At 39.3% G+C, this 13,974-nt stretch overlaps 1 protein-coding gene across 5 annotated transcripts in view; it reads right to left on the bottom strand.

Moving 5' to 3' along the window:
* LOC115220510 (myb-related protein A) overlaps positions 1-13,974 on the bottom strand; it is a 156,481-nt gene that overhangs the window by 13,772 nt on the left and 128,735 nt on the right. For 4 of the 5 annotated variants that reach the window (XM_036510081.1, XM_036510082.1, XM_029790647.2 and 1 more), the window contains exons 13-15: positions 9,190-9,316; positions 7,196-7,315; positions 566-667 (exon numbers count right to left, since the gene is read on the bottom strand). In XM_036510081.1, the coding sequence (XP_036365974.1) occupies positions 566-667; positions 7,196-7,315; positions 9,190-9,316 (349 nt within the window). Of the gene's footprint in view, positions 1-559; positions 668-7,195; positions 7,316-9,189; positions 9,317-13,974 lie in introns of those variants that run through there. The other variant, XM_029790648.2, reaches the window with a different exon arrangement.

Raw genomic sequence — 13,974 nt, 5'->3', positions numbered from 1 at the left:
ATACGTCAGCTTGCAAGGAATTAAGCCATTTGTTGTTTGAAGGGCCAGAGAAAATACTTCTTTATTTGGAAACAGAAGAGGATTGACAATAGGAGGAGTATCAACAAATTTTGCCTAAACAAAAAATGGAAAAATAGATGTTAAAATGATGATTGATGAGTATTATTTCATTAAAAAAAAACACTTGTAAAATATTATACCTCTATTTATATTATATCTTTTTATTTACCTAGCCATCTATCTATCAAAAGATATATCAATAGATGTACTGAAAAACTTGTGAATGGTTACCCTGCCATGACTACTAAGGTAGGAATCTTATAGCAATTTGCTTCACTTCTATTCCATGGTTATGTGAACAGTATTTAAAAAAATAGCACAGTGGATACAAGGCCTAGTGATACACAAATGTCAAAATTGGAGTGAAAAGGTAATAGTCCACTCATGCTAGCATAGAAAATGGATACAAAAATCAGGTGAAATCATTTCAATACAATGTTTTATAAATGTATCTCGTTTATAAAACAATGTTTTGTTTGCATTGATGTTGAATAGTAGTACTTACTGGCGTTTCGGGTGACATTAATGAAAAGGTATCATCAAAACCAGCAGAACTATGCCATTTTGCATTTAATGACTGACGTGCTCTTTTACTTCCCTCAGACACCTAGAAGAAAAATAGAAAAAGTAACAATTTAGTTTTTAAAACTGCTATCATGGCTACAAAGCTGGCATACTTTCCAACCATTTCTTTTCTTTATTTTGTGTTGTGTGTGTGTGTGCACAGAATCAATACTAAAATCAAACTATACTCTATTTCATACACCAGTTCAACAACAAAGCTGAAATAACTGATAGCTGTCTAACACCGGGAAACAAAGGATCTCCTTTGGAAGCTTCCATACTGCTCTAGATCAGTGATTTTTAACCTTTCATTACTCATGACCTCTTTTGAATGTGGCTTAAAGCTGTGACTTTCCCTTAGACACTATCAGTTAATATTTTACCATTTGCAATTTTTATTAGTGGTAGATGTATCACATAAAAAGAAAATGTTTGAAGTAGTTTAACTTTAATAATGTGTACTTTAGAAACAACAATTTCTTATAAACACAAAGTATAAGGTAGTAAACAATATGCTCAACAGGTTAACTGTGAGCTTTGTGATGCAAAAAAAGATCACTTCTCCTTAGACTATGAAGGCAATGGTAGCTTGATCTGCTAGAATTAGCAGCCAAACTCATCTGAAACCATGTCCTCAGGTCTTGGGGAAGGAAAGAACACGTTGGGTAATGCAGCCCTACGAAAACCCTAAAACTGAGATCATTATTGCTACAATGCAATTTGATAGTACATCCTGCTCAATTCAGAGTTGATCAACAATAACATTATTAAGGTGGTAGCTAAAGCCAAATTGAAAAACAAGAAGAATCAGTAATAATAAGGGACTACTGTAGTGTTCAATATCCAAGATATTGAATTTACATCAATGAAATACGGCAATTATGAAACAAGGAATATACATTCTTTAGATAAAGAACACATGCACCAGGTTCCAGAACCATCTTCAGGCTGTGGGAAAAGCTGAGGGTGGCTACTTTGATTTGAGTAAACTGTTATCTCCCAACTATAATCTAATTGATGTATTGAATTCTTTAAAATGCTTTTATTTTTGGATGGATATTGTATCTTCTTTCCCTTTTATGCAATGATCACTCTGTAGAAAGCAATTCATAAGATATCCACCAAGTGCTTTCTGTTAGGTCAACAGAACTACCAAATCAAAAAAAAAAGTATAAATAATTATCTCATAATATAATAATATTTGTGTGTGTGTGCAATGGAAGTGGGATGGTGAACATTCAATGCTGAAAAGAAAAATCAAACATCGTTTCAACTTTGTGTGTGTGTACAAGGGAAGTATGTGAAAGTTTGTATGTGTGAACCAGTGTCCTTTCAGTAAAAAATGATGATCGATGTCACATCTCCAAAGAGATAAAATTGAGAAGTGCATTAATTTGAATTACCATCCATATATTATCTGATGTGTTACAAATAATTATTACAATTACACACATCTACACAAACATATACAAACACATTAGAGAAAATAATTATTGCCTGAGTGTATCAAGAATATAAAACGACTGCAGTTGAAAAGTATATTATAAATACACATTTAACAGTTCATTCATCTGCCTAATTTATTTATATTAAGAAATTTATGTAATAAATTTTGAATAGGGGAGTTTTTACAACATCAACTATATGTCATGGACTGCTTTTTGAGGCTTTAAGTTGTATGAGTTTAGGCTGGTTTCAGTAATTGAGAGTATAGTTGAAAGGAAACGTCACTTTGAAAAAGTTGGTATTTACTTGCAAGCTCCCATATTTAGTCGTGGCCAGCTTTATGTGGCCTTAAGTCATACCAGAAGGAAGGAAAAACCTTTAAAATTTGTTTGAAGGAAACAAGCAGTCAAGGGATGTTACTTGCAGATAGATTTTTCACAAAAAAAATTTGGTAATAAAAGAATTATTAAACTAAAAACTTGGTTTTGAACTTTATGCATTTCTTTAATTTTCAACATATTCTTTCACATCCTTTCGTCTTAACCCCAGGTCATGCATTTCTTTAATTTCCAACATATTCTTTCACTCAAACTTATCACACGTTGTTCACAGTCCTTGTCTCTAATTTCGTCTTCCTCCAAATCCAGGAACCATCCCTCCCTCTCGCGTGTTCTGACCCCCACCCACTGGCTCATCTATCGTCCTTCACCCTGTCTATCTAATTCCTACACTATATGCCTATCTATCTATCAGCCTTTTCCGTCCCTTACTTTCTAGCCCATGGCTGCCAGTTTGCGGCAGTGCGCCCGCCCTCCCACCCCCTCCACTTGAACTGGAAGTCTCTATCTCGTCTTCCTTGCTTGTCTCCCATGAACAGCTAAAGGCCTAACGCCAACCCCACCCCTACTATATAAGGTAGTGATCATACAGTGCAAAACATGATAGTTTAGTGTATGCAGGTTGAACTTATTGAGATTATTGTTTGCTTATGAATTCTGCCAAATGTGAGCTCTCTTTTCAGGTACATAACGCCACTGTTCCCCGCCCCAGGGTCTCTAGGGCCCATACCTCCCACACCCTCAGAGTTGGCACTCTCAACGTCGGCACACTGACAGATAGGTCTGGTGAGATTGTTGAAATGCTTGAACGTAGATGTGTTGATATGTGCTGCATCCAAGAAGTAAGGTGGAGAGGAGGTTCTGCTAGGTTCCTCACAGGCAAAGAACACAGGTACAAGATGGGGTTGGGGGCGTGGGTATACTTCTCGCTGAAAAATGGGTAGATAAGGTAATAGAGGTAATCAGAGTAAGTGACAGAATACTTAAGATTAGATTAGTGCTTCATCATGGATTAGCAACCATTATATCAGCCTATGCCCCCTCAGCCGGGGCTACCCGATGGACAGAAAGACTGATTCTATGACATCCTACTGCAGACTACCTCGTTGATGAACAACAGAGACCTTCTCTTTGTGGCTGGTGACTTCAATGGTCATGTTGGATGACATTCTGGGGGCTTCCATGGTGTACATGGAGGCTATGGTTATGGTTCCCGCAACGAGGAGGTAACCAGGCTGCTGGAGTTCTGCGATGCAAATGATCTTATGGCTTGCAAAACTAACTTCAGGAAACCTACAAGCCACCTACCGATCGGGCCAATATACCAGCCAAATTGACTACATCCTTGCCAGGAAAAGGGAAAGATGGCTGCTTATAAATGCCAAAACCTTCCCAGGCGAAGAATGTACCCCACAGCATAGACTGATAGTTAGTGACTTTAGGATCAGGACTAAGAAGACGACCAACATGGAGAAGAAGGATCTGGAAGTTAAAAGATCCTGCGAATGGACAGAGACTTAGGAACATATTATTTGAAGCCTTTGACGAAGTAGAAGGCGATATAGCTTCACATGGGGTAGAAGACAACTGGAGGTTTCTAAGGGACAACCTGCTGAGGGCCACTGACCAGATCTGTGGCTGGTGCAAAGTCCCCTCTCGACCCAAAATAACATGGTGGTGGAACAATGTTGTAGACAGGGCTATTAGAGAAAAGAAACAGGCTTGGAAGGACTAGAAAAATGATGGTAGCAGGGAATTGTATCAGACTACCAAAAGAGAAGCTAGGAGACAGGTTTATTTAGCCAGAAGGGAAGCAGATAAGAAAAAATTTGCAAATGTTCTGCGCCGTGAGGACCAAAGACTTGAGGTATTTTGTGTTGCAAGACAGTGTGTGAGAGAGAATCATGATGTGGTAGGAGAGAAATGTGTTTGCATGGCTGATGGCTCACTTGCGCTGAATGAGGATGCAAAGAGAGAGGTTTGGAGACACCATTATGAGAGGCTGCTAAATAAGGAAAATGAATGGGATAAAGAGAGTCTGCCGAATGTCAAACCCAACAGAGGGACCAGCTATCCGAGTTGACAGTTCCTTAGTAGCTAAGGCAATTAGAAGCATGAAGACAGGGAAAGCCCCAGGACCATCAGGAATTACTGCAGAGATGCTTAAAATATCTGGTAGTGTCGGCTATAGCCAAGTCACCCATATAGTTAACCAGGTGATACACGAAGGAGTCATACCCAATGACTGGTGTAGCAGCATAATAGTCAACTGCTACAAAGGTAAAGGTGACGCTTTAGATACAAATAATTACAGAGGTATCAAGCTGTTGGATCAGGTAATGAAGGTTACGGAGAAGGTCATAGCCCAGCTGATTAGGGAGAGAGTCAACTTGGATGAGATGCAGTTTGGTTTCGTGCCAGGGAAAAGCACCACTGATGCCATATTTCTGGTGAAACAGCTGCAGGAGAAATACCTAGCCAAGGATAAGCCCCTGTACCTGGCTTTCGTTGACATGGAGAAAGCCTTTGACAGGGTCCCCCGATCCCTTATCTGGTGGTCAATGAGGAAACTAGGGATAGATGGATGGTTAGTGAGTGCTGTGCAAGCCATGTACAGAGACGCTGTAAGTAAAGTGAGGGTTGGCAACGAGTACACTAAAGAATTCAGGGTAGAGGTAGGGGTCCACCAAGGTTCAGTCCTCAGACCCCTCCTATTTATCATAGTCCTCCAAGCAATAACGGAGGAATTCAAGACAGGATGCCCCTGGGAGCTACTATATGCTGATGATCTTGCTCTAATTGCTGAGTCACTATCAGAACAAGAGGCAAAATTTCAAGTGTGGAGACAAGGATTAGAATCGAAGGGCCTTAAAATCAACCTAGCTAAAACCAAAGTCCTAATATGTAGGAAGGCAGGCAAATCACAAACGCCTTCAGGTAGATGTCCCTGCTCGATCTGTAGAAAAGGCGTAGGTAGAAACTCTATAAGATGCACCAAGTGTAAGCTATGGACACAAAAGGTACAGCAATGTCAAAGGAAGGCTAACTGGGAAGATAGTTTTTGTATGTGAAAGATGCTCAGGAGCTATAAATAGCACTGAAAATGTGCAGAGAACAACTTCCGCCAAATTCCAGGGAGAAAAACTAGAAGTAGTTGATAGCTTCCGTTACCTAGGTGACCAAGTCAGAAGTTGGGGTGGGTGTGCTGAAAGTGTAACTGCTAGAGTAAGAATAGCCTGGGCAAAGTTCAGAGAGCTCTTACCTCTGCTGGTGACAAAGGGCCTCTCGCTCAGAGTAAAAGGCAGACTGTATGACGCATGTGTACGAACAGCCATGCTAAATGGCAGTGAAACTTGGGCTGTGACTGCTGAGGATATGCGTAAGCTCGCAAGGAATGAAGCCAGTATGCTCCGATGGATGTGTAATGTCAGTGTTCATACTCGACAGAGTGTAAGTACCTTGAGAGAATAGTTGGACCTAAGAAGCATCAGTTGTGGTGTGCAAGAGAGACGTTTGTGCTGGTATGGTCATGTAGCGAGAATGGATGAAGATAGTTGTGTGAAAAAGTGCCACACCCTAGCGGTTGAGGGAACCTGTGGAAGAGGTAGACCCAGGAAAACCTGGGACGAGGTCGTGAAGCATGACCTTCGAACTTTAGGTCTCACCGAGGAAATGACCAGAGACCGAGACCTTTGGAAGTATGCTGTGCGTGAGAAGACCTGGCAGGACAAGTGAGACCATAACCCGTGGCCTCTACCTGGGACGTAGCCAGCCCACTTATGCATACCTTTCCTTCTTGTGACACAAACCCTACTTGTGAAGACCTGTTGAGGCAAGTGAAAATCAAAATCGATCAACATCAATGGAAATTGTAGCTGTGATGCCGGTGGCACATAAGAGAACCATCCAAACGTGGCCATTGCCAGCGCCGCCCCAACCGGCCTCCGTGCCGGTGGCACTTAAAAAGTACCATCTGAGTGTGGCCGTTGCCAGCCTCGTCTGGCCCCCGTGCTGGTGGCATGTAAAAAGCACCATCCGATCATGGCTGTTTGCCAGCCTCGTCTGGCACCTGTGCAAGTGGCATGCAAAAAGCACCCACTAGACTCATGGAGTGGTTGGCGTTAGGAAGGGCATCTAGCTGTAGAAATACTGCCAGATCAGACTGGCCTGGTGCAGCCTTCTGGCTTCCCAGACCCCAGTTGAACCGTCCAACCCATGGAAAACGGACGTTAAACGATGATGATGATCATCATCATGAAAATGCTACAATTAGCCGTCATTTTTAATGGCACAGGGCAAGCTAGTTTATAATATAAACATGAAATATCTGGATTAATCTTTGTGTAGTTCCTTTTTCAAACACTGGTTCATTTGTATTTAGTGCTTCATTTTCATTATTTTCTTTATTCCCTAATTCAACACATTTGTCACAAATAGTTAAGTGTTATCGCTCAAAAGATTGCTTCATCATTCATCCACTTTTAAAATCGATAATTATCTGGTTCGTGGCATTAAAACAAAGTCTTTAGATTTTCAATTCAATTATATGCACGCTGGATACAAATACAATGACTCCTTCTAGAGCAACTGTACTCAATAACACAATGCAGAAAAGATGTTTATAACAAATCAAAATACTCCCCACACACACACACACACACAAAGGTCAATAAAAGAAAATTATAGCAATGACTAGTATATTAGCCAACAAAATAAGTTTTATATAAACTGTATTGTCCTTGACATAAGAAATGGACTTTAAATGCTTTAAGATGGTAGAAATATACCTCAATTTTACTTTTGCGCTTCTGAAATATAGGTGTTACTTTTTCATCAATGTGATTAACTGGAGATATTCCTGTGTCTTCTTTAATTATTTCTGTTAATTCATCCAAATGTTCGACATTCTAATTAAAAGAAAAAAATTATTGAAAAAAATATAGTCACTGAAGACCTCTATAAACTATTTATAGTTTGCCGACATTTAATAACATTAGCAATTTATAACCTGTTTCACAAGGTTTATCATGCATATGGCCATCATCTGTTAGTGTGAAAAAAGACAATTTCCTGAAAAGCCCTTAATATAAAATAAACCCTTTCTCAAACATTGAGAGCATAATTCTAACAGAAAATATTTCCTTTTTGTATCAAGTGTTATTTTTTTTAGGTGCTTCAACCTTCTGTTGCTATATTTCTAACTAAAATATGAGTTAAACTATTAATGCATTTTAAATACTTAGTTTCATTTTATTAATATATTAACCCTCTCAAAGGCAGTGAAATGACAGAATCATTAGCACAACGGACAAAATGCATAGAGGCATTTCTTCCAATTTAATGTTCTCAGTTGAAATTCCACCATGGTTAACTTTGCTTTCTATCCTTTTGGGGTCAATAAAATAAGAACCAGTAATGTAAGACTCCCATCCAATTCACTCCCAAACTGCTGGCCTTGTGCCAAAATTTGAAATCAATATTAACCCTCTCAGACCCAGGCTCCTGTGTTTAATTTTACCCTTCACCTGGGCTCCTGAACAAAAAAATAAATAGATGCATGCAAAGCTCAAGAGTAATTATGGCAGAAAAACTAACGAACAGAATCACAAAAATAAAAAGAGAGAATAACAGGCCTATCTCTCAAGTATTATGTTATTCGTTCACCTGAATCGCTACTTTCTTCATCACTTCTACCAGTTTGATTGTCCAAATCATTCTCATTGTCTCTGTAAGGGCAAACTCTTTGCCGAAAGAATAAATATCATCAATTATTTCACCACATGCTCGTTTCATCACTAAAACATGCTTTTTTCTTTCTTTTTTAATAATTACACACAAAAACTATGAGTGATGCCATTAACGATGAGAAATACACTTGACTAAAAAGCTGCAACATGATCATTGTATAATTTTAGTATTTTATTTTATTTTTCTACATATGTTGATCATTACTCCTTTAACAGGAATCCAGGAACATGGCAGGACAGGGTTAAAGCAGTACTTGGAACACAATTTAACAAAAGGTACTTTCACAAACACAAAATATAAGTTTTGTCTCAAAACTGCTCCAAAGTACAGGCAAAAATCAATAAAATATGAAGTTATATAAATTTTAGTTAAATATCACCATATAAGAATGAGTTATTCAGAAGATATAAATTACAGAGTTACAGTATAGGACAAGAACAAGAGTAACAAAAACTTTTTCTCTGCATTTATCTCAGAAGTGACTTCATGATTGTTCATAGTGGCCTCTCCCTTTGGCACATCACCTTTTCTGTACACCCCAATCAGTTTATCACACTGCCAAATGGTCCTATATATTCATTACCCTCATATACCTCTTTTAGTACTACTGCTGCTGCTATTATTGGTAATAATATGGCAAATCACTCACCCTCAATTAGTGCTTCTTTATTACTGACCTCAAAAGGCTGATAAATTAAATGACCTCAGAGAATAATTTATCAAAATACTTGGAAGAGAATAACAAAATGCTGCATTTGAATAAGCATTGAATTCAGAGTTGCATTTACTAAATCTGAAGCTAAATAAAAGGATTTGAAAAATACCACAGAAGTTCTGATTTAAGACAATGTTTTGATTAAATCCAGCAGATTTTGAGAACTTTGACAGCATAGGCATTTAAGGTGTTTCATTAACAAATAAGTTAATGAATATAAATAATTAGTTAATGAAACAGTATAAATAATTATCAGAGTAAAATTTAAAATACTAAAGTTGTAAAATAAGGATAAAAATTATGAAGAGCAAAGCTTACAGATTTAATTGGCCCATTACGCTTCTCCACTTCTGCCAAGGCATTTTTGAATGGTGTTGGTGTACGTGGTTTAGTATCTAAAACATCTCTACAGATTACTGGAGTCTTTTGAAGAGATTTACACTCACTGTAGATAAGAATTAAAAAAAGGAAACTTTGAATCTGGTTCATAAAATGTTCATTTACCAAGAGTTCCACAATTGTATTGAACCTCCCACTAACACAATGTATGAAATTATGCAGAACAATAAATTCCCCAAATAACAGCATCTTAAGGTATTTGAGATGCTGTTATTGTAAAGTTTTCCAATGTCTAGGAAGTTTTTTTTTTCTACTCCTCTTTAATGCATTTATTATGTAAAAAAAACAGTGAATAAGAAAATCATATTTGAAAACCACTTTGTTACCTGCTAAATCCATGATAAAATATTTAGGAGGAAAAATAAAATAAAATAAATCTTAATTTTACACCACATGTTTATAATACCTGTTTCATCATCATCAATATCATCATTTAGCGTCCGTTTTCCATGCTAGCATGGGTTGGACGGTTCAACTGGGGTCTGGGGAGCCCGAAGGCTGCACCAGGCCAGTCAGATCTGGCAGTGTTTCTACAGCTGGATGCCCTTCCTAACGCCAACCACTCCGAGAGTGTAGTGGGTGATTTTATGTGCCACCGACACAGGTGCCAGACGAGGCTGGCGAACGGCCACGCTCGGATGGTGTTTTTTATGTGCCACCGACACAGGTGCCAGACGAGGCTGGCAGACGGCCACGCTCGGATGGTGTTTTTATGTGCCACCGACACAGGTGCCAGATGAGGCTGGCGGACGGCCACGATCGGATGGTGTTTGTTACGTCCCCAAAGCACGGAGGCCAGTCTATGCGGTACTGGCTACGGTCACGTTCGGATGATTTTCTTGTGTGCCACCGGCACTGGTACCACAAAGATACAAATTCCATTGATGTTCATCTATTTTGATTTGATTTTCACTTGCCTCAACAGGTCTTCACAAGTGTCACAAGAAGGAAGGTATGCACAGGTGGACTGACTACGTCCCAGGTAGGGGCCACGGGTTATGGCCTGACTAGTCTTGCCGGGTCTTCGGATGGTGTTTTTATGTGCCATCGACACAGGTGCCAGATGAGGCTGGCGAACGGCCACGATCGGATGGTGTTTGTTACGTGCCCACAGCACGGAGGCCAGTCGATGCGGTACTGGCTACGGCCACGTTCGGATGGTTTTCTTGTGTGCCACCGGCACTGGTACCACAAAGATACAAATTCCATTGATGTTCATCTATTTTGATTTGATTTGATTTGATTTTCACTTGCCTCAACAGGTCTTCACAGGTCTTCACAAGTGTCACAAGAAGGAAGGAAGGTATGCACAGGTGGACTGACTACGTCCCAAGTAGGGGCCACGGGTTATGGCCTGACTAGTCTTGCCGGGTCTTCGGTTGGTGTTTTTATGTGCCACCGACACAGGTGCCAGATGAGGCTGGCGAACGGCCACGATCGGATGGTGTTTGTTATGTGCCCACATCACAGAGGCCAGTCGATGCGGTACTGGCTACGGCCACGTTCGGATGGTTTTCTTGTGTGCCACCGGTACTGGTACCACAAAGATACAAATTCCATTGATGTTCATCTATTTTGATTTGGTTTGATTTGATTTGATTTGATTTTCACTTGCCTCAACAGGTCTACACAAGTGTCACACGTGTCACACACTTGCCTCAACAGGTCTCCACAAGTGTCACACACTTGCCTCTGCCTCAACAGGTCTTCACAAAGTGTCACACACTTGCCTCTGCCTCAACAGGTCTTCACAAGTGTCACACACTTGCCTCAACAGGTCTTCACAAGTGTCATAAGAGGGAAGGTATGCACAGGTGAACTGACTACGTCGCCGGGTCTTCGGATGGTGTTTTTATGTGCCACCGACACAGGTGCCAGATGAGGCTGGCGAACGGCCACGATCAGATGGTGTTTGTTGTGCCCACAGCACGGAGGCCAGTCGATGCGGTACTGGCTACGGCCACGTTTGGGTGGTTTTCTTGTGTGCCACCGGCACTGGTACCACAAAGAATACAATTCCACTGATGTTCATCTATTTTGATTTGATTTTCACTTGCCTCAACAGGTCTTCATAAGTGTCACAAGAAGGAAGGTATGCACAGGAGGACTGACTACGTCCCAGGTAGGGGCCACGGGTTATGGCCTGACTAGTCTTGCCGGGTCTTCTCACGCACAGCATACTTCCATAGGTCTCGGTCTCTAGACATTTCCTTAGTGAGACCTAAAGTTCGAAGGTCGTGCTTCACCACCTCGTCCCAGGTTTTCCTGGGTCTACCTCTTCCACAGGTTCCCTCAACTGCTATATATATATATATATATATATATATATATATATAGGCACAGACATGGTTATGTGGTAAGATGTTTGCCTCCTGACTACATGATTCCAGATTCAAATCCAACATGTAGCACCTTGGGCAGGTGTATCCTGCTATAAACTCAGTGAATGAATTTGGTCAATGGAATCTGAAAGAAACCTGTCATGTTATTCCTTTCCAATATTGCTGAGACAGATGAGAGTTTGCAACGTATAGTTGTTGGTTCATCTAATACAATTTAAAACTTAAATTGTGCAACAAATAACCAGTACTTAGAACTCCATGTTTATTTCAGTTTATGTTTCACAACTGTATCCTTTGTTAAGAGACCCAGGTTTAAATGTTACTTAGAATACATGTAGGAAACAAAACAAAACATGAGAGATTGCTTATAACAAATTTAGTTATACCATCTTACATTTCATTAACATGAGGTAGTTAATAGAGTAATCACATAGTAAGAAAAATATGCATAACAAACAGTTAAAAGATTTTCAAACAGCAGAAAATCATTTTTACATTAACTAAGCTCAAAAATGTTAAGAATCAACATTAAAGCATGTAAACATACTGTTTATATGTGGAAATAGAAAGAATGTAAACAAACAAAAAAAGTGTGTTTATAGGCTTTAACTCTTTAGCATTCAGATTACTCTGTCAAGTGTAATGCTTATTTATTCACACTGTTTAGAATTAATCATGCATTATTCTGTAGCTTCAAGATTTTAATTATATGCATGTAGATTTTTAGAATGATATTGTAGGGTAGGTGAGTGAGGCTGGATCTGGCCAGTCTAAATATGAAACTGGTAGAATATTTGGGCTGGATATGGCTGGTTGAAATGCTAAAGGGTTAAATCTTCCATTTCAGATCTAAATTTTTACAAAAGAAATTCAGAAGATTACTTTAAATTATCATACACAAGTGTTTGATTGATAGATGCACTTTCTTCAAGTTGCTTTGTTTCATAAAGTTCTATTTTGTATAGAGTTTCTACCTATCGCAATGGAGCCCAACAATTTCCTTAAATAGATCAGTTTTTCTCTGCTTAAAAAGTCTAGTTTGCATTTGCCCCCGGGAAGCTACTTCTCGCTACCTCCGCCTTAGGACAATGAAATTCATCACCGACAACATCATAATTCATCCTTGTGCATATAAACATCTCTAAGTGAACATGACTTAGCGTTCCTACAGAAACCTTCGTTTACCTTATAGGATGTTTAATGTCATTTCACATTCATGTTGAATTACACAGCAATCTTATGTTCTCTTCATAGAACACTTGTAATGTATGTATTACCAGTTCTTTTGGTATAATACATTTTTGCTATTCTTGTTTATGTCTCCTTACAGACGTGTATATTCTAACAAGTTGCTTCCTAAATTCTGCACCTTTTTGTATTTGAGCTTATGATCAGTACCAAAAATATGCACTCAGGCAAGGAATATTAAAATTAATAAAGCCATTTACATTGTTGTTTTAGTTATAATCATCTATACCCATTGCTTCAACTGATTTAATTTCCATTTACGTTCTGGTACCGTGCTTTCACAAATGTTCTGGCTTAGTATGAAGTCATAAAGTACATATTTCTAAGATGAAGATTATTTCAGTCATCAATTTAATTTAGTATGGTAATGTCAGTGTGCATATACAGCATAGTTGTCTTAAGAGAAAAATTGGGTATATGAGGCTTCAGATGTAGCATGCAAGAGAGAAGACTGTACTGATATGGTCATGTGATGTGTATAGATGAGGACAGCTCCGTAAAGAAGTGCCAATCTCTAACTGTAGGGGAAACCTGTGGAAGAAGTTGACCCAAAAAGACGTAGGATGAGCTGGTGAAATATGATCTTTGGATGTTGAGTCTTAAAGGGACAAGGACAAGTCGAGACTTGGCAATTTGCTGTGCTTGAGAAGACATGTCAATCTAAGTGAAATTTTAGTTGTGGCCAGTGCCAGTGACACATCAAAGGCACCTGTGCTGTGGCACATGACAGGCACCCATGCTGGTGACATGTGAAAGCACCATGACAATGACACATGAAAGGCACCCATACCAGTAACACATAAAAGACCCAGTTCACTCTATGGTGTTAGGAAGGGCATCCGACCACAGAAACCAAGTCAATCAGACTGCAGCTTGGTGCTGCTCTCTGGCTTATCACCTTCAGTCACACCTTCTTACCCATGCTAGCACAGAAAACAGACGCTAAATGATGGTGGTGGTGGTGGTGGTGGTAAGACATCTATGCATAATATAGTTACTTCTGAACACTGATCTGAATATATGACAAAATCCTTCATTACTTCTAAGTTGCATGACAATATGGTTTAGCAAATATTTACAACTCCTGGAAAATGCTTCATAATCATTTAATCAG

This window comes from Octopus sinensis, linkage group LG16, assembly GCF_006345805.1.
Source record: "Octopus sinensis linkage group LG16, ASM634580v1, whole genome shotgun sequence".
Lineage (NCBI taxonomy): Eukaryota > Metazoa > Mollusca > Cephalopoda > Octopoda > Octopodidae > Octopus > Octopus sinensis.
This window is presented reverse-complemented; position numbering and strand designations above follow the sequence as displayed.